General features: G+C 38.8%; 1 protein-coding gene across 2 annotated transcripts; it reads right to left on the bottom strand.

The window, feature by feature from the left end:
• Positions 1–7,332: 7,332 nt before the first annotated feature.
• On the bottom strand, positions 7,333–21,072 carry LOC138205748 (uncharacterized). Of its 2 annotated transcripts, XM_069161950.1 has the most exons (33): positions 20,360–21,072; positions 19,230–19,281; positions 19,099–19,116; positions 18,956–19,018; positions 18,056–18,148; positions 17,643–17,726; positions 17,465–17,557; positions 17,249–17,329; positions 16,973–17,065; positions 16,316–16,408; positions 16,123–16,203; positions 15,950–16,024; positions 15,328–15,420; positions 15,150–15,242; positions 14,982–15,056; positions 14,372–14,464; positions 14,194–14,286; positions 14,026–14,100; positions 13,392–13,484; positions 13,185–13,277; positions 12,647–12,739; positions 12,476–12,556; positions 12,308–12,382; positions 11,698–11,790; positions 11,519–11,611; positions 11,351–11,425; positions 10,806–10,898; positions 10,628–10,714; positions 10,450–10,530; positions 10,090–10,158; positions 9,839–9,964; positions 9,617–9,767; positions 7,333–9,532 (listed from the first exon to the last, which is right to left on the bottom strand). In XM_069161950.1, the coding sequence occupies exons 1-33, from the start codon at positions 20,675–20,677 to the stop codon at positions 9,046–9,048; spliced, it is 3,456 nt and encodes a 1,151-aa protein (XP_069018051.1). In that variant the 5' UTR covers positions 20,678–21,072; the 3' UTR covers positions 7,333–9,045. The 2 variants fall into 2 exon arrangements, with proteins under 2 accessions (XP_069018051.1, XP_069018052.1); XM_069161951.1 differs by lacking the exon at positions 17,643–17,726 and having other exon boundaries at positions 20,360–21,071.
• Between the last annotated feature and the right edge of the window lie 385 nt (positions 21,073–21,457).

The following is a 21,457-nucleotide window of genomic DNA, read 5'->3' as shown; positions in this document are numbered from 1 at the left end:
GGACATGACCTCCTTCTGGCTGTTTGATCAGACTTTAAATGTTACACAGGAGAACATTGCCCTCTGGATAGTGAACAACTGAAATGAGTTTTCCTAGTTTAAGTGATAACCTGACACCATTTGTCCAATAACACAAGCTAATTCTGATCTTTTGTAGTAGAGGCACGCCCAAAGAAAAATTATGGACGTCCAATCAAAGTTGACTGTAACAATCAATAACTAGTCAAGCTCGGCCTGCAACAACAACGTGCATATGTACGTGTTAAGTCTGGTCTCCAACAAACTGAAGGCATTTTCTGTCCCTGAGGAGAAGGTCTCAGCCGTACTGTATTCTCTGCTTGATGAGAATTGTTGGACTTGGGCTCCTGCTAGTACAAAGCCAATATGTGTCAGCCCCCAGTCCTGCGTGTTCTTTAATGAGGCAATAGGAGAAGATGTCAGGCTTCAAGATATTTATTTAACGGCAGCAGAATAACCAGTTTACAGAGCTCTGGGTCCAGACTATGTTTCACTGACCGCAACAGAGTATGTGTCAGTTCAGGAAGTCTGATCTCCTGACTTTCCCTCACCCAGTCTTATAGTCCAGACACCAAAAAGTCATGTGTATTGATGTATCCTTTGTTGGTTGGAGGAGGTGGTGGTTGTCTTCCTTCACACCCTGGAGTCCTCCAGACAGCCGTCTGTTCCTGTTTATGCCTCAAAGAACAACAGTATGTGACCCCACAGGTTGCAGACCTCCCCCTGTGACCTTTTGGTTTGGCACAGTACTTTCACTCTCATTCACACATTCACAACCACACCCTGTTGTCTACACCTTCATTCACCACCTTTCGTCTACACCTTCATTCACAACCACACCCTGTTGTCTACACCTTCATTCACAAACACAGCCTTTCGTCTACCCCTTAGGATTAATAGTTGATAATACGACCTATATATAAGTAATATGATATGGCATATATATATATATGTTGTATTATTGTAAACATAACCTAGCACAGAATCGCACAATTCCCCCCTTTTGGTCTCCCACAGGAGACCAACAACTGTAAGAAAGAAAGAGAACACAAATCAACGCAAAAGAGACACGAGTGCATACAAACAAATCCTACATAACATTCTCCTCATCATCCTCCTCCCTGTCCATCAAGGCCAGCTCCCCTTCCAGGAGCAAGGACATGTGGTAGGGAGGAGGGTTGCCCGTCTTCTCCACAGTGGCCATGATAATGCGGCTGCACAATGACCTAATGCAGGGAACACAACAACAGCCACACAATGCAAAAGCACACAACATCCCTAAAATCGAGAGGAATACCGAGACCACCACATTCTTCCATTTCCCAAACCAGTTTCCTAACCAATCATCCAGAGGATTAGCAATCCCTGACATCTCATGCATTTCTTGGGAAAGAATTTTCAGACCTTCTAAGGCTTTCATGACTGACCCATCAGGAGCTGTGTGCGATATAAGTACAGCACTGATCCCCAAACATGTGGCACACACCCCCTTTTTTCAGCCAACAGCATGTCCAACGCCATCCTATTCTGCACCGTCATCAGCGAGGTCGCCGACAACTGCTCAGATAGCCCCTTTGGTCTCCGTCACCTGTGTAAAGAAACCTGACACCCAAGCTGTTAGTTGATCATAGTATGGCTTATATTTCATCCAGGAACTTGTTTCAATCATCACCGGGTTTCCTGCGCTTGGACCTGGAAACTGCTGTCCAGTACACAGTTCAAAAGGGGTGAACCCTGTGGTAGAATTCACAGAGCTGTGCACTGCCATCAGTGCTATTGGTAGAGCCTCCACCCAGGACAGCTTGGTTTGCGCACATACTTTACTGATTTTACTTTTCAGTGTCTGATTCATTCTTTCTACCCTCCCCTGTGACTGAGGGTGGTAGACCGTGCCAAATGCGTGTTTTAGGCCCAAAATGTTTTTCTACTTCTTGTAAGTCTTTATTTTTGAAATGGGAGCCGTTATCTGAACGGATGCGAAGAGGAAACCCATGCACGGGTATGTAGTGATTTATCAAGAATTTTATCACTGTTTTTGCATCCTCTTTTTTAGCAGGTATTGCCTCTGGCCAGCCAGTGTATGCATCCACGGCTACCAGGAGGTACCTGTGTCCTCCCACTCTGTCAATCATGTCGGTGTAATCAATGATAATTTCCTGCCCCGGGAGCTGTGGCAGGGGAAACTGTCCTTGGTGAGGCTTAATGGTCGCCTTTACATTGTATACCATACACACACTACATTCTCTCATGTGGTTTTCTATCATAGCTGGTAGAAATGGATGCCACCAATGGGTCAGATGTCGCTGCATCTGTTTCTGTCCACAGTGAGTGAGACCATGTGCTTCCTGTAATGTACTCTGTACCAGGCCTGGTGGCAGAACTAGTCTACCATCCGGGGCCCTCCACAATCCATCCTGTTTTTTGGCTCCTCTGTCCTGCCATACACTGGTGTCCCATGGAGAGGCCTTTGTCTGCTCCTTTCTTATCATGTCTACATCACACTGTGGCAGCATGTCCTGTATTGTCCTGTCGGTTTGCAACATCACATACGCAGCTCCATATCCTGCCGCTCTCTTGGCAGCCTGGTCAGCTTGATGATTGCCCATTGCAATCCAGGTGTCTGTTTTGTCATGTCCTTTACACTTCATGATAGCCACAGCTTTTGGCTTCATTAGTGCCTCCACCAGTCTCTTCATGTCTGCTTCATGTCTGATGGGCATCTTGTCTGCAGTCAGGAATCCTGCTCTGATCCATTGTCTCAGCTCTATATGAATAGCACCCACTACATATGCTGAGTCTGTGTAGATGTTTACAACTTTCCCTTCTGCCCATTCTAGTGCTCTAATCATGGCCTGTAGTTCTGCTATCTGAGCTGACTCTTTCTCAACTACTGGCTCTGCTACCACTTCCTGAAATCCTTTCTGTGTTCTCCTGACCACCGCCAGGGCTGCTTTCAGTCCGTCCGTTGGGTGTCTGTAACAACAGCCATCTGTGAACAGGGTTTCATCAACATCAGGGAAAGGAGTGTTCTGCAAGCTCTCTCTCACCCTGACATCTTTCTGCACTCTTTCCTCACACACATGTGGCTCCCCTTCTCCCATGTTGTCTGCCATGTTTATGTCTTCATGTGTGTATGTGATGTGTGGTGATGTCAGCGTTTTGTCCAGCCTGGTCTGTCTTAGTGATGACATGGTGAACGCTGTAGAATTCACCTATGCCACGACTGTGTGTGTGGTGAGTACTATCAGTTGATGTTGCATGACTATGTGTGCCGTTTTCTGCAAAATGTTCACCACTCCTGCTGCATGTCTTGTGCATGGTGGGTGCCTGTTCTCTGTAGCATCTAGTGTCACACTTACATACATCAACACCTTCCTGTCACCCCCCTTTTTCTGAAACAGCACACCATTTGCTGTCTGGGCTGTTTCAGAAACATCCAGATAGAATGGATCCGTGTAATCTGGTACCGACAGGTCAGTGGCATTGCTCAGGGCATTTTTGAGTGATATAAACGCCATTTCAGCCTGTGTGGTCCAGAATAAGGCTGCAGTGAGGTTCCTCCTAGTCTTTTGCTCATTACCTTTTCTTTTATTTCTTTTATGTTGTGGTCCTAATGTTCTATTATTATTTATCTACTTATTGTAATCTGCCCTTCTACTTCTGGTGTGACTACCGCTCTCCTATACTACACTGTCTTTGGGCCTCTTTAAACTTTAACTTTCACGCCTTAAATCTTAGTATTCTCTTATTTTCTTTGATCTATCTTATCCTTAACTTTGATCTATTAACTTCGGTCTATCTTTTCTATTAACTCATCTCTAATTAATCTCATTATTTTAAGTTGATTTATTTTACTTATCTTATCCAATCAATCAACTATTCTTCTGAGACAGGTACTGTTTCAGAAGTTGAATTGCTTGTTCATCAGACTTCCTATTTGATTGCTTACTCATTTTTCCACATCACCGCCCCCTTTGATCCCCTGTAGCATTCTGTTGTTAGCGTCTCCTATCAGTGATCACGTGACAAGTATGAAAGGAGTTCGAATCGGTGGAGCCTGTCGAGGTCAGCCAACTGTTTCTGACACCCAGATTGTCCTTGCCTCCCGTACTTGTGGGAGGACGTTTCCCCACCGGATCCGTCTCGGTGTTTCACTGCCTCTTGTCATGATTTCAGTGTGTCTTTTCTTTTTTTATTGGTCTTTATTTTGATGCCTGTTGCTGGTGGTTGCTCCGAGGAGGAGTGTTTGTCTCCGTCCTCACTCTCTCTGTCCACTTCTTGCGGTGCAGGCATGATGCTGGTCTGCTGTATTGCCTCCTTTGCTCTCAGGGTGGCTTGACTGTGTTGTCGCAGAGTTTCATCTTCCTCTGCACTGGTAGAGTCCTCCTGCTTCCCTCTCTGGCTACCACCCAAACCCTCTCAATCTGTCCGTGATCTTTGCATCTTATAATATCTCTCGTTTTTACTGTGGGTTTGTTTGATTTTCCCACCTTAGGGCTCTCACGGGGCTGCGATGCAGATTTTGCTGTCTCTAACCTAATTTTCTCCCTTACTCTCCCCATTGTTTTGTGTCCTTTTTACTTATCAGTAGCTTTTGCGTCTGGCGTCATCTAATTGGAGTTTCAAAAGCTGAGCCTGTGTCTTTAACAGCTCCTCCTCCTGTTCCTTTTTCCTCTGTTATCTCTATGCTATCACTTATCTTAGGTTATTCTTGTTTATTCATGTATTTTCTTCAATCTTTAACCCATATTTGTTTGTTTCTCTTTTTTTTTTAATTGGCTTCCTTAACCATATTGCTTCTCTCTATCTTTTTTATTATTTCATTTTTAACTATCACTGTTATTAATTGTTCCCATATTATTACGTTCTGGATTATTCTAGTCATTTGTCTGTCTCCGTTGTTCTAAGTTTTTGTTTGTTTTAGCGCGATCTTTCAGCGTTAGTTTTGCTGTGTTCTGATTTTATTTTTTGCTTACTTCAATTTTTTTTTTAATTATTTCTGACTGAGATTCTGCCTCTGTTTATGTTATCCTTCTCTCTCAATAATTTAGTTCATCTGGTCTTTTCTTCACCTGCTCTTTCCGTTTACTCTCCCACACTTGCTGTGTGGCTCCGCCTGCTATTGCCATATTATGCAATCTTCTTCTCCTATCCTGCATCTCTTCCTTTTCCTTTTTCCACTTCCTTTTTTCTGTCCACCCCTTAGGACCTTCTTCTTCACGTTTCTTTATGTCTTGTCTGGTCTTATTTTCTGCTCTACTCAGCCATGGCCACACCACCATCATGTCCTGGTCCACGGGGAATCCTTCTGTTTCCTCCAGTTAACTTATCACATTCTCTCATTTCTCTCTTTCTGACTCCCTTGTCACATCCACTACTCAACTGTATCCTAATGAGAACCCACTGTTCTCCTATATTCACTTCTGGGCCACAGCCCCCATACTCCAAACACTCTCGATCAAATTCACCTTCCATCTCCTTTTTTAATTTGTTTTTTACTGTTTATTCAACACTACCACACAGTGATAATTCAACACACACGTGGAGATCGAGTGTGAATGACTCCTTTAGGTCAATTTGTGGCTCTAGTGAGACAAGCTTCTAGGCTGAATAACTTCAGTCCGGTCTCACTCTAGGGGTCGCCCCAGATACCACAAATCTTTTAATTCACGCTCACTTCTTCACCAACACCACCCTTTTTCCCCACAGAACAAGAACTTGCCGAGACTGGATGTCTCTATAAAACTTGCTTAGTCCTTGGAAGCCACCCACATTTCCCCATATTTAAATGCTTTCAACAGTCTTGAATTTCACTTCAACATCAGACTGCAGTGGTCAGTTCTTCATAAGAAAAATTAATGACCTCACACACATTATATCGCCGGGCCTGTTTAAGTTTACGCCTTATATAACGTTCTTTTGCTCCGTACCACACAGAGTCAGGTTCGTACACCCAATTTTGTTGGAGATTTTACTCTCCCTTAGTTTCCAATTTGCCCGCCGGATACCTCATCCGCGGCACACCGGACACCGTATCCAAGCGCAGACACGGGGACTTTTCCCTGTCTTCCGAAGATTTTACTCTTCCTTATATTTTCCAATTAACCCGCCAGATACCACATCCACGGCACGCCGGACACCGTATCCAAGCGCAGACCCGGGGATTTTCTCCCCTGTCTTCCTTTTTTACTGTTTATTCTGTTGTTTATTCTAGGACACTTGGTTTATACTTTGACAACAACACAATTTGATAATGCCCAATTGCAGAACTTTGTTATAACAGGTGTCTGCTTACCTTTTTCAGTTGGCGCCCGCTGTTGTCATTGTAGACCAGATGTCCGCTGTGATCCTATTTTCCGTCTCTGCCTTCACTTCTCCGTCCTCATCACGTCGGGGTCACCAAATTGTTGGACTTGGGCTCCTGCTAGTACAAAGCCAATATGTGTCAGCCCCCAGTCCTGCGTGTTCTTTAATGAGGCAATAGGAGAAGATGTCAGGCTTCAAGATATTTATTTAACAGCAACAGAATAACCAGTTTACAGAGCTCTGGGTCCAGACTATGTTTCCCTGACCGCAACAGAGTATGTGTCAGTTCAGGAAGTCTGATCTCCTGACTTTCCCTCACCCAGTCTTCTTATAGTCCAGACACCAAAAAGTCATGTGTATTGATGTATCCTTTGTTGGTTGGTGGTGGTGGTTGTCTTCCTTCACACCCTGGAGTCCTCCAGACAGCCTTCTGTTCCTGTTTATGCCTCAAAGAACAACAGTATGTGACCCCACAGGTTGCAGACCTCCCCCTATGACCTTTTGGTTTGGCACAGTACTTTCACTCTCATTCACACATTCACAACCACACCCTGTTGTCTACACCTTCATTCACCACCTTTCATCTACACCTTCATTCACAACCACACCCTGTTGTCTACACCTTCATTCACAAACACAGCCTTTCGCCTACCCCTTAGGATTAATAGTTGATAATACGACCTATATATAAGTAATATGATATGGCATATATATATATGTTGTATTATTGTAAACATAACCTAGCACAGAATCGCACAATATGTACATGTTAAGTCTGGTCTCCAACAAACTGAAGGCATTTTCTGTCCCTGAGGAGAAGGTCTCAGCCGTACTGTATTCTCTGCTTGATGAGAATACAGCTCTCAAAAGTGTGAATGAGGTAAATCTCTTTGCCTTTGTCGTACCAGAGGTTTCAATCACTTACCTCCTGCCATCTGTGCACTTAAATACTGTCTTTTCCAACTTTCCATCAAGACAGGCTGTTAGAAAAATGACTCAGAGGCTTGGTTCAAAATCAAACACATCAGACATTTATTCTTGCAAGAAGGAGCAAATACATGCACCCTCAAAGAGAGCCTGAAACCGTGCACGGGGGAGTCTGGGACTCCTGAGGAAAGACCTCCACCCTGTTTCTTTATCGAAGCAGTTTGGACATTGGTGAGACCAGGACTGACTGGAGAGAGGACGAGTGAAGGGATCCTAGAACAAGGCTGATTCACCATCAAAACATCGGACATCCGGTTAAGACAACTTCTTTTGTTGTTGTTTTGATCTAAAGAGTAGACTAGGTAAACTAAAGAGTCTGAGTAGACGAGGTAAACTAAAGAGTCTGAGTAGACTAGGTAAATTAAAAGCTGCACGTGCAAAAATAGGTCAGGGACCTACAGATAACCAAGTCAGGGACTTAGGAAATAGGTCAGGGACCTACAGATAACCAAGTCAGGGACTTAGGAAATAGGTCAGGGACCTAGAGGGAACTATAAGAAAATTAAAATAAATAATTAGATACTGTGAGTGTCCTACAGTGTAAAGGAGGGCCAAAACCTAACGGTACACTGTATAAAGACCAGTTGCTCGGGTGAACTCCATACAAACTGGTTGGCTCACAGATAGCAAAAATGGGGACATGCTGTAATAAGATCGAAGAGATACCTCTGGAGGGAGACGTAAAACGCATGTGCTCAAAAGGTGCGGATAACATAAAATATTTGGAAAAAAATGGGAAAAGAAACACGGATTCAAGGGAAAACTAACAGCAACAGCAGGTAGAGAGTTGACAGAGAAGATAGAGAGCAAGTATGGGGGAAATAAAAAAAAAAAAGATGGTTTAAAAGAAGCAAGGGCATGGCTGACAGAGGCAGAGAACAGGAGAAAAGGGATGGAAAGGAAGAAGGAGAGAAAAAAGAAGGAAAAAGAGAATGCAGAAAATAAAAATGAGAGAGAAGGGAAATAAAGCACAACAAAAAGACAATGATTTATGGAGATGACAGGAAGGCAAGCTGATACTCCCAAAAAAAAAGTTTATATAGATTATATTTATATAGATAGGCCCTTTTGAGCCATGGGATAAAACATGGCTCTGAAAAGTCTGGGTTTCTCTTATTTGCAAGTGATTCCTTTATTGTTTTACTTTCCGCATCTAATTGAGGACTCGCATGTGTCCTTAACTTGTGACCGACAACCAACTCAGTATTACCATACGAAAGTAGATACAAAGGGAATGGGGGTGACGGTCAACTGTTTGTTACACTGTATAAAAGCTGCCCTACGGAGAAGTGACGTGGCCCTTTTTGTTTCTTATATTATAATAAAAACAACTGACACAGTGACACCACAGGGGTAGTTTTAGTGGAAATTTACTTTTTATTGAATCTTTTCAATATCTGTGACCAGTGAATATTGTGACCAATTGGGGCAAAACATTTTGTTAAATAACTCCAATGAACAGATGTTTTAGTCATATTTCTGTAAAACTTAAAAGAAGACTGTTGTTTCTTATAAGATAAGTCCCTATCTGCCAATACTGTAGATCATATCATGGTGTGTAAATTCAACATTGTGATGTCTTGGTATCAATATGTCTATGTCTGTATTCAATAATTTGGGGTTCCACAGAACCAATGTCCTCCTGTATGTATTAGGTCGCTGCATCAAGAAATTTACATAAAACTAATTGGATTTAAAAAAAAAAAAAAAAAAAAAAAAAAAAAGTTTTATTACTCATTTTATGAGGTTTAATTTTTTTTGGGCCTGTTTGAATTTAACTCTGCAGGTGCTCAAACTGCTTTTGTTCCACATGTATAAAAGCTTTTTGTTGGGATAGTATGACAGCATAGCCAAGATGCCATCAGCTGGCCTCAAGTCAAAACTTGCTTCCAGAGGACTCTTCTTCTTCAAATCAAAGGCGTACGTCACTCTTCTGTCGTTGTCATCTGTGATATACAGCACCCCACACACAATGAAAGCATTTCCTGCTTTCGTTGTAGGGTAGCCAGTGTTCGTGACAGACTCCACAGAGAATGAGTTTGGGTTGAGCTTCGCCACCATCGTGTCATCATCTGTGTTTGAAGCAAATATGACCCACAAGCCATTTTCATCCACAGCAAACTTGAAATACGTCTTGGAGTTGCGGAACAAATAAGTCAAGTTTTGATATCTGCTGTCTGGCATGATCAGTGTGTTTGTTCTCTTGGTCTTCAGGTCAAATCTGTAAAATCAAAACATTGATCAGGAGTAAAGTAAAGAAGCTTAGTGCAAAAGTCACTTCAAGAAGTTCAACTCCAACCCTTACTTTATAAGTTTGTTCGTCCCTCCGTTGTGGAAGTAAAATGACCCCTTAAAAACAACATGACCACACCCCTGGAAGAACTTCTTGATATCTATACGGTTGTAGTTGGTGTCCTGAAATGCTGAAATGTTCCTGGACTCCATCAAACTTCGACCTGAAGAAGAAATGTGTTGGTGTTAAATCCATTCATATAACTCGGGAAACTCTGTGATGAAGTGACATCACCTGAAAAATGCTCGGCCAGCCAGTATCGACCGTCATCCAGCCGTGAGACATCTGACATCCAGGCTCCATAGGTGCTCTGCATTTGGATGGACTTCCCCGAACATTTGATAGTTTTTATATTACACTCTAAAATGAAAAAAAGATATGCATTTGAATAAATTGTACAATAGATACAGACATTGATAATGACAATACACATGTAAAAAGAGAACTTAGATCATTTGAAACTTGATTTAACAAAATGTTCGTACCAGTTCTTGTCAATTTCTCGTCGGCAGTCTCGTTGATCTCATTGTAGTCCTGAAGAGGATTTGAGGACTCTAAAGAATAAGGAAAAGAAAAAGGCAAATTCATATTTACACAAAGTTTAAAAAGATAGCGGATGTTAATGTTTGTAGTAAATATTACAAGTGATCATTATTGTGTATATTATTTAGTAAAGAGATTGTAAATCAGTTACTGATGTATTTCAGTTGAACTTTGGAGTAAATTAAATAGCTGAATCAGTGTTTTAAAGATGATGGGCAGCCTTTTAGAGAAAGGACTATATGTCATAAGTGAAATTAAATTTGAAAAAGTCAGTACTGAAATCAGATATGACAGTTTCTCACCACTTTTCATGGGTTTGTCTATAACGTCGCCACTGCTATTGACATTGTCTCTCTTTTGATCCAGTCCTACAGCAAGTGAGGCTGTAAAATGAAAATAAACATATGCATATTAATACATAAGGGTTTTATAGTGCAGCATAAGACACAGTTACTATGACATATAATTCAAAACTCTTACTTGTTAATAATGTGTTCAATGCCTTTGTAGCATTCTCTCTTTTGGTAATGTTCAAGGAGCCGTGGCCGCTGTCTTCATGAAATAATACTGGCTCGAAAAAATAAAGCAAGTATCAGGTTTGACATGTTTTTTTCATACAGTCCACATTAGATTTGTCTCCACAGTCTTGGTGGTTTACCAGGATCCATTATTTTGGAGTCTGGACGTTTCTCAGAGTCAGTGACTTTGAAATCATCTCTGCTGTTTTCAGTTGGATGTCCTGATGGTGAGTCTGTAGAGAGGAACATCAGATTCAACAAGAAAAGCTAGTAAACACATGAAATATGTAACATTCAGACAGCGTACTGTTGTATAACATATACTACTGTCATTTGAAGCTTAAATTCTCAATTTACTCATCACTTTTTGTTAATCTGTCACTTCCGGTTAAAATTACTTTGTTATTCAATGATAAATATAAAAAGTCCAAATCAATTTCTTTCATATTTTTAAAAAATAAAAATGTTTAAGAAATCTTTTAGGAAGCCTGTGCATCCTTGTAAATATTGTTTCTGTTTCAAGCCACAATAACTAGTATCCATTAAAGTATGTATAAATCGCACACTGCTAATGTAAAACTGTATTTCAACTGAACTAAATCAGCATTTTAAAAATAATGACTATGTTTAACCATCAATGTGAATCAGTCAGCGCTGATATCAAACACAGTGTGAATGTTTTTACCACTTTTCATGGTTGTTTTAATGACGGTTCTGCTGCCATTAAAGGCGTCACTGTTTTGGTCTGCATCAAGTGGAGCTGTGGAGTCAAATGACACATTATTTAGTGCAGCACTTTTAACTTTAACATAAGAAACATGAAGAGGATAGTTTAAAGTGAATAATTTCCTACCTGGTAATAATTTAAATGGTCCCTTTGTAACATTTTCAGTGTCAGTATCATTCAAGGAGCCGTGGTGGTCATCTTGATGAAATTGTACTGGTTCTAAAAAATAAAGCAAGTATCAGGTTTAACATGTTTTTTTTCATACAGTCCAAGTTAGATTTGTCTCCACAGTCTTGGTAGTTTACCAGGATCCATTATTTTGGAGTCTGGACGTTTCTCAGAGTCAGTGACTTTGAAATCATCTCTGCTGTTTTCAGCTGGATGTGCTGATGGTGAGTCTGTAGAGAGGAACATCAGATTCAACAAGAAAAGCTAGTAAACACATGAAATATGCAACATTCAGATAGCTTACTGTTGTACTGTCATTTGAAGCTTAAATTCTCAATTCACTCATCACTTTTTGTTAATCTGTCACTTCTGGTTAAAATTACTTTGTTATTCAATGATAAATATAAAAAGTCCAAATCAAATGTTTTCATATTTTACAACATTAAAATGTTTAAGAGACATCTTTTAGGAAGTGTAGTGATATCCTAAAATACTGACTGTTCAAACTTAACATATACCAGTGGTCGAACTACCTGATTTTAGCAGCAGCTTGTGCATCCTTGTAAATATTTTTTCTGTTTCAAGCCACAATAACTAATATCCATAAAAATATTTATAAATCGCACACTTCTAATGTAAAACTGTATTTCAACTGAACTAAATCAGCATTTTAAAAATAATGACTATGTTTAACCATCAATGTGAATCAGTCAGCGCTGATATCAAACACAGTGTGAATGTTTTTACCACTTTTCATGGTTGTTTTAATGACGGTTCTGCTGCCATTAAAGGCGTCACTGTTTTGGTCTGCATCAAGTGGAGCTGTGGAGTCAAATGACACATTATTTAGTGCAGCACTTTTAACTTTAACATAAGAAACATGAAGAGGATAGTTTAAAGTGAATAATTTCCTACCTGGTAATAATTTAAATGGTCCCTCTGTAACATTTTCAGTGTCAGTATCATTCAAGGAGCCGTGGTGAAATTGTACTGGTTCTGAAACATAAAGCAAATAACAGGTTTAACATGTTTTGTTTTTTTCATACAGTCCAAGTTAGATTTGTCTCTACAGTCTTGGTGGTTTACCAGGATCCATTATTTTGGAGTCTGGACGTTTCTCAGAGTCAGTGACTTTGAAATCATCTCTGCTGTTTTCAGCTGGATGTCCTGATGGTGATTCTGTAGAGAGAATGATATGATTCAGCTGGAAGAGCTGGTTCACACATTAAATATGGATGAAAATAACATTTAGATATTTAACTGTTGTATACTACTGTAATTTGAAGAATACAGTCATAATTTATTCATCACTTTCTCATCAATTTCTGCTATGAGATGAATGCTAAAAGTCAAATTGACATTTTTTTTTTTTGTATTCTAAAGAATTTAGATGTTTAAAAGATATTGTCCAAGAAATCTCCCAAAATACTGACGACTGCAGCTCAACATGTACCAGTGGACATATTACATTATTTGAGGAGAAGCTTGTGCATCATTATGAATATTTTTTTCTTTTTGCAGACACTTTCATATTTAAAAATAAGAAAATGTGTCAGAGATTTACTTAAAGAACTTGAAACTTAACATATATGAAGAGGACAGTTTAAAGTGAATAATTTCCAACCTGGTAATAATGTAAATGGTCCCTCTGTAACATTTTCAGTGTCAGTATCATTCAAGGAGCCGTGATGGTCGTCTTCATGAAACGGTACTGGCTCTAAAATATGCAGGATAGCATCAGGTTAAATATATTTTTTTCCCGTTGTCAGAGTTACATTGGTTTCTATAATTGACTGTATATAAAAGTTTCTCTACAGTCTTGGTGATTTACCAGGATCCATTATTTTTGAGTCTGGATGTTTCTCAGAGTCAGTGACTTTGAAATCATCTCTGTTGTTTTCAGCTGGACGTGCTGATGATGATTCTGCAGAGAAAAACATACGATTCAACTAAAGGAGCTTGTAAACACATTAAATGTGTCAAATTCAGACATGTAACTGTTGTATAGTACTGTAATTTGAAGTTTAAATCCACTATTTATTCATAATTTTTTGTCAATCTCACACTGCAGGTTAAGATTAACTTGTTTTTCAGGGATAACAATAAAAAGTTAAATTCAGTTCTTTTCATATTTTAAAAGATGAAAATGTTTAAGAAACATGCTTTAAGAAGTCCATTAACATCTGGAAATACTAACTATTGCTTAAAATGTATCAAACAAAAAATTAACAAACTACCTGATATAAGCAGTAGCTTGTGCATCATTGTACATATTTTTCTGTTTACAGCCACTATAACTAGTAAACATTAAAATATTTATTAAGTCATACACTGCTTATGTATTTCAACTGAACCTTTGACAAAATCAAATCATTCAATAAATCTGCATTTTGAAGATAACGGTGAATTTTAACCATCAATGTGAATCAGTCAGCGCTGATATCAAACAGTGTGAATGTTTTTACCACTTTTCATGGTTGTTTTAATGACGGTTCTGCTGCCATTAAAGGCGTCACTGTTTTGGTCTGCATCAAGTGGAGCTGTGGAGTCAAATGACACATTATTTAGTGCAGCACTTTTAACTTTAACATAAGAAACGTGAAGAGGATAGTTTAAAGTGAATAATTTCCTACCTGGTAATAATTTAAATGGTCCCTTTGTAACATTTTCAGTGTCAGTATCATTCAAGGAGCCGTGGTGGTCATCTTGATGAAATTGTACTGGTTCTAAAACATAAAGCAAGTATCAGGTTTAACATGTTTTTTTCATACAGTCCAAGTTAGATTTGTCTCCACAGTCTTGGTGGTTTACCAGGATCCATTATTTTGGAGTCTGGACGTTTCTCAGAGTCAGAGACTTTGAAATCATCTCTGCTGTTTTCAGCTGGATGTGCTGATGGTGAGTCTGTAGAGAGGAACATCAGATTCAACAAGAAAAGCTAGTAAACACATGAAATATGCAACATTCAGATAGCTTACTGTTGTACTGTCATTTGAAGCTTAAATTCTCAATTCACTCATCACTTTTTGTTAATCTGTCACTTCTGGTTAAAATTACTTTGTTATTCAATGATAAATATAAAAAGTCCAAATCAAATGTTTTCATATTTTACAACATTAAAATGTTTAAGAGACATCTTTTAGGAAGTGTAGTGATATCCTAAAATACTGACTGTTCAAACTTAACATATACCAGTGGTCGAACTACCTGATTTTAGCAGCAGCTTGTGCATCCTTGTAAATATTTTTTCTGTTTCAAGCCACAATAACTAATATCCATAAAAATATTTATAAATCGCACACTGCTAATGTAAAACTGTATTTCAACTGAACTAAATCAGCATTTTAAAAATAATGATTATGTTTAACCATCAATGTGAATCAGTCAGCGCTGATATCAAACACAGTGTGAATGTTTTTACCACTTTTCATGGTTGTTTTAATGACGGTTCTGCTGCCATTAAAGGCGTCACTGTTTTGGTCTGCATCAAGTGGAGCTGTGGAGTCAAATGACACATTATTTAGTGCAGCACTTTTAACTTTAACATAAGAAACATGAAGAGGATAGTTTAAAGTGAATAATTTAATACCCGGTAATAATTTAAATGGTCCCTCTGTAACATTTTCAATGTCAGTATCATTCAAGGAGCCGTGGTGGTCATCTTGATGAAATTGTACTGGTTCTAAAAAATAAAGCAAGTATCAGGTTTAACATGTTTTTTTCATACAGTCCAAGTTAGATTTGTCTCCACAGTCTTGGTAATTTACCAGGATCCATTATTTTGGAGTCTGGACGTTTCTCAGAGTCAGTGACTTTGAAATCATCTCTGCTGTTTTCAGCTGGACGTGCTGATGGTGAGTCTGTAGAGAGGAACATCAGATTCAACAAGAAAAGCTAGTAAACACATGAAATATGTAACATTCCGATAGCGTACTGTTGTATAACATATACTACTGTCATTTGAAGCTTAAATTCTCAATTTACTCATCACTTTTTGTTAATCTGTCACTTCTGGTTAAAATTACTTTGTTATTCAATGATAAATATAAAAAGTCCAAATCAAATGTTTTCATATTTTACAACATTAAAATGTTTAAGAGACATCTTTTAGGAAGTGTAGTGATATCCTAAAATACTGACTGTTCAAACTTAACATATACCAGTGGTCGAACTACCTGATTTTAGCAGCAGCTTGTGCATCCTTGTAAATATTTTTTCTGTTTCAAGCCACAATAACTAATATCCATAAAAATATTTATAAATCGCACACTTCTAATGTAAAACTGTATTTCAACTGAACTAAATCAGCATTTTAAAAATAATGATTATGTTTAACCATCAATGTGAATCAGTCAGCGCTGATATCAAACACAGTGTGAATGTTTTTACCACTTTTCATGGTTGTTTTAATGACGGTTCTGCTGCCATTAAAGGCGTCACTGTTTTGGTCTGCATCAAGTGGAGCTGTGGAGTCAAATGACACATTAAAGGATACAGTGCAGCACTTTTAACTTTAATATAAGAAACATGAAGAGGATAGTTTAAAGTGAATAATTTCCTACCTGGTAATAATTTAAATGGTCCCTCTGTAACATTTTCAGTGTCAGTATCATTCAAGGAGCCGTGGTGAAATTGTACTGGTTCTGAAACATAAAGCAAATAACAGGTTTAACATGTTTTTTTTTTTTGTTTTGTTTGTTTGTTTTTTTTCATACAGTCCAAGTTAGATTTGTCTCTACAGTCTTGGTGGTTTACCAGGATCCATTATTTTGGAGTCTGGACGTTTCTCAGAGTCAGTGACTTTGAAATCATCTCTGCTGTTTTCAGCTGGATGTCCTGATGGTGATTCTGTAGAGAGAACGATATGATTCAACAAGAAGAGGTGGTAAACACATGAAACATTATTGCCATAACATTCAGTAGAAGAAATCGTGAAGGTATACAGAAAGTTGTGCAGTTAATCCAAATCATTATCATGTCATTTATTGTGTAATTCTAAGCTGAAATTCACAAAGTTTAGTCACCATGTTTTTCTGTCTGTTGTTGTTAGTTATATAGAGTTGTTGTTGTTCTGGTGTGAATATGAAGAGTCACATTTTATAATGAATGAAATTGTATCTTTTTAAGCGATTTTATTTTATTAGTCTTCTACAATTATAATAAAACATTTAATCTTCTCTTAAACTGCACCAAACTGTGACAGTCAGCGAAGTTTCTCTGACACTCAGACAGTTGTTTACCAGTTTCCAAAGATGTGTGTGGAAGTTTCTCAAAGTCTGTAACGTTCAGGACATTTCTGGTATCATGAGCTGGATTAGGAGATGGCAACATTGTGGAATTTAAGGAGTACAATATGAAGTTATGACCAAATATGTGTCTACAAACATGTCATTAATGAGTCCCAGTATTCACCTGTTAATAATTTAATTGATGGCTCAGTGACATTTTCCGGGTTGATTTCAATCCAGGTGTCATGTCTGAAGTCTGGACGAGGTGACACCAACTCTGAAGAAAATAAAATCATGAAACCACCTGTATGTAACTTCACACTGTCATTCCTCACTAATATGAATACTGTTTCAAGGTTTAACAATGTAATTAAAAAAAATGTCAATCAAACTGCTTCCAATGCTTTATGATTTGTGTCAATACTGACAGCAAACTACGAACAGTGTGGCAGTTTCTTACCTATTTCCATAGCAGTACCAGTGGCTTTTCCTCTGCCACTGAAGGCATCACTGTTGCCACCTGAGCCTACTGTAAAGAGGCCTGTACAGTAGAAGGAAATGAGACATTACATGACAAATACTAATGGTATTGTTGCTAAACTTTTAGGTATGACACAAGAGACAAATATGTAATAGTGTAAAACTGTAGTAGAATTTAAAACACAGCATTTCTCACCTGTTAATGAGTTAACAGCGGCCCTTGTGACAGTTTCCCCATTGGCGTCATTCAGGGTTTTGGGGCTGTAGTTAGGATGAAAAGATACTGACTCTAGAAAACAAAACATATGGAGTTTTATAAATTTTTTCATATAAATGCTAAACAAGTCGTTCTGTCACTCACAGTGGTTACTAACCAAAGTCTATATTTGGGTCTAGAAGTTTTTCAGTGATATTCAACACATCTCTATTGTCAGCAGCTGGATGTGATGTTGGTGGTGCTGTGACAAAAAGGAGATATATGGTTCAAACATGTACTGCTATCCTGACAGAAATTAAAAGGAAGAAACTGCAACTCACAAGGGCATTCAGTAAAAATGATCAACATTTAAATCATCTGTTATAACGATTGTACTTGGTAACTTGGAAAACTGCTAATATTTTCTGTCTTGGTTTCAATGAAGGCCTCTTTAGTCAGGAAAGAAGGTGGAGTAAAAATAGAAATGGAAAGGATTAATTTTGTGACTTGTTTTAGTTCAAAACTTCAGCTCTTCATAAAAAGAAATGCTTTAGTGTATAGAAACACATTTTACTGTAGCATCATTCCTACCCATCAACATGTTGGCTTGCCGACTGCGTTCCCTGAAAGTCTTGTTTCTCACTTCAGTAGGAGAACAGGCAGGGCAGGATGGACCAGGAGGACCTTCAGGTACACAGATAATCAGAAGTGAGACATGCAAAACTGACTTGATAAACAATACAGCTGGTCAGTGACACCTACTTTTTACAATGACAACAACAACAATAACAACAAAAGAAAACCAAGAACGTTGTCATGTGGATTACATTTTTTTTTAATATAATATTGTTCCATATTGAACTACTTTTAGGGTAAACTTATATAATTCAAAGATGCGGCAAGTTCCAACATTAAGCCATGATTTAACCAAAAATGATTAGTGTTTTAATTAACATCACAACAGGATACAGTGTTGAAAGAAGGGATCGTATTTCAATGGGGCCAAACAAAACAAGTTAGTCCTGAAAATGTATGAGAAAGTATCCTTTTTCCCAGAGGGGCCGACATTATATAGTGACAGGCTATCATTAGTTCAAACCACCAAACCTAAAACAAACAGACGGTCGCTGTTAACTGAAGGAGTGTAAACCTGTCAAAACATGATCAAAGATGAGAAGCTTTTTTCTAAATGCACAATGAAACGAGATGATCCGAGACGCCATCAAGAGTTACTGAAATGACCCAGCAGAGGAGTGACAGATAAAACCTTTGTTCACAAAGTGGTTTTCTGGTTCTAAACAACTGAAATAAAGCATTTTTCAGGTTAATCAGCGCAGCAAACATTTATACCACATTGCAGTAAACAGCTATGTGGCAGCTACAGCACTGGCACTACAGTGAAAGACTTCTGTTTGTCTGTTCTCCTCTATACCTTTTTACTGGCCTATTCTATGGAGATGGGTTATTTGTAAGACATAAAAAATGTCTCGCCTCTTCTTCCTTGTCGGCCCTTCGGCCCTGGAGCACCCTGTGGTCCTGGTGATCCAGGTCTACCTGTTGGACAAAAGTACTTTGTTATGTCGAGGTAACACATTTAAATAATTCATGTAGAAAACTAAAATGTCAGTCTTTACCTTGAGGTCCAGGTGGACCTGAAAAAAAAAAAAAAAAATCCCAAAACAAATAAGTTTTACACAAACTGGATTCAGTAGAAGCACCTACAAAAAAAGATAGTGCCAGAAAGGAGAATATTTAAGACATGCACCTGTTAAACAAATTCCTTTGGAGCTGTTACACAGGTCTACCACGGCTTTGACCTGAAATTAAGAAAAAACACAGAAAGCCAAAGTGTTGTTTTAAGTGTAAAAGAAGAATTGGAAAACAAGTCACTAATTATTTTTTCGATAGTGTCCCATCTTAACAACAACATTTTCCCTCCGTATCTAGAGAAAATATTACATCTATTTTAGTGTCACGTTATTCCGTTTATTCGAGCTGAAAAAGTTCAGTCAATTATTCGATTGACAGAGGAATGTTGTCAACAAATTTAATGACAGAATTCTCTCGTGTGTAATTTAGTGACATCCAGTGATGAGTTTGCAGATTGCAACCAACTCCTTCTCACCCTCTCCTTCCAAGAATAATAATCTACAGCAGCTGCAAAACCCATAAAACAAATGTGAATTATAAATATCATATCACATTTCTGCCAATAGATCCTCATAAATTCTTCCCACTGAACCTGTAAATGAAAATGTTTGTTGGTCTTTATCCTCTAAGATAGTAAGTTCAGACTGTTTACTGAACAAAACATGTAATCTTGTTCTCTGAGAGCTTGCATTGACATTTTATCACAGCTAAAATAATCAGTTACAGATAAGGTAACACTTTACAATACAGGCACATTAATTAACCTTAGTTAAAGCCTAATAAGCATTAACAAGCAGTTAATTTGCGCCTAATTAATAATTATTACACCTTAACAAAGGTTAATTAATGTATTCTCATTGTAAAGTGTTACCAGATAAACTAATATTAAAAAATAACTATAACCGGCATCCCCTGTTAAAGTGTACAGTAGCACTCGCTGAAGATTGTCACTTCTTAGAGGATGTGAGTCCAGCTGAGGGAAGGGCAGGCAACAGTCACACTCCACTGCTCAAAGTATTTATCGAGGAAACTTCGTAATCACTGAAACAGACTTTTGGATTCTTTGCATTACTTCTCATCCCAAAAGGGAAAAGAGAGGAAATGTTCCTGGTAAAGACGGCAGCTAAAAGTGGCTGATTGCTCCCCTGTTCTTTCTCATAACACAGAAACAGAAATCAAGGATTCATAAATGTCTTTTGCATGTTTCACAATGCGGTATTTACAATCTCAAAAAAAGTGCCTTACAGGGACCATGGAGTATGTCATGAGCATCAGCATATCCTTCTGTTCTTGGCTTAGCGTTGGGTCCCCCTCCTGGTTCCTTCTGCTGCGGTGGAGCTTCTTCAGATCTCCGGCCTCTCCAAAGTCTGCGGGAATCCCTGCCAGCTGTCTGCAGCTCTGTGACAGCTCCTGCATCTGGGACTCCAACCTGACCAGATCCTCTGTCAGCTCCTTCTGCCGCACCAGGAGGAACACTAAACCTGCGGAGCTCAGCAGCAGCAGCACACACATCCCCACCAGCAGCATTTTCCACACGAGAAAAACTCCACTCCTCTCTTTCATGTTTGTGACCTGCTCGGTGGGCGTCAGCTGCAGAGTGATCTGGACTCTTAAAAACTCACGCACTTACAGCACATATCTGAATACCTGCCAAAAGATGAGACGTCAGAGCGAAACCACGCTCTGGCTGTAAGTGAGGAATAAACATGTCAAAAACTGTCTGTGACTACAGTGGCAACCACATGGTGCATTGCGCAACAAGTAGCAGCTGGTAAACTGTTAAAATCTGCAGGCTTGCTTGATTTAGAAGCGGACATATGGACATATTTCCAGAATGACACATCCTGCAGACAGTATAGTGCCTCTCATCGTTCTGGTGCTCTCCCCTCTCACTGTTATCAGCAGCCATCCCACTCAAAATTACATGGAAGTGAAATAAATAAGTTGTGAACAAGGGAAACATTGTTTGGATCTACAAAAGAGCTTTCAGAGTACTTTCTGCGAAAGACTGGAGATGTGTGGAAGTACATGTGTGGGTGTCAAAATATCCTTTTTATGAAAGGGGTTTTCATGTTTTTAATTCCAAATAACAAATGTTACATAATTTTTCTCCACTTGTATTGATGTACAAGTAACATTAAAGTTTCCTTATTTTGAAAAAAAGGCCTACTTACTCCAGTGTAGTTTCTCTTACAAAAAGGAGAGCAGGTTTTTCAGCCAATTTGGGAATCAAGCCAACACATGAAACAAAATGTGAGGCCAGTATCTTTACCCAGAGCACACCTACTATTCACAGGTTGAAGAACAGCTCATTATAAGTACATTGCCTTTGCATGAAGTGTT

Source organism: Embiotoca jacksoni, unplaced genomic scaffold (assembly GCF_022577435.1).
Source record: "Embiotoca jacksoni isolate LCO1_2020_lvr unplaced genomic scaffold, fEmbJac1.0.p SCAF_3, whole genome shotgun sequence".
NCBI lineage: Eukaryota > Metazoa > Chordata > Actinopteri > Embiotocidae > Embiotoca > Embiotoca jacksoni.
This window is presented reverse-complemented; position numbering and strand designations above follow the sequence as displayed.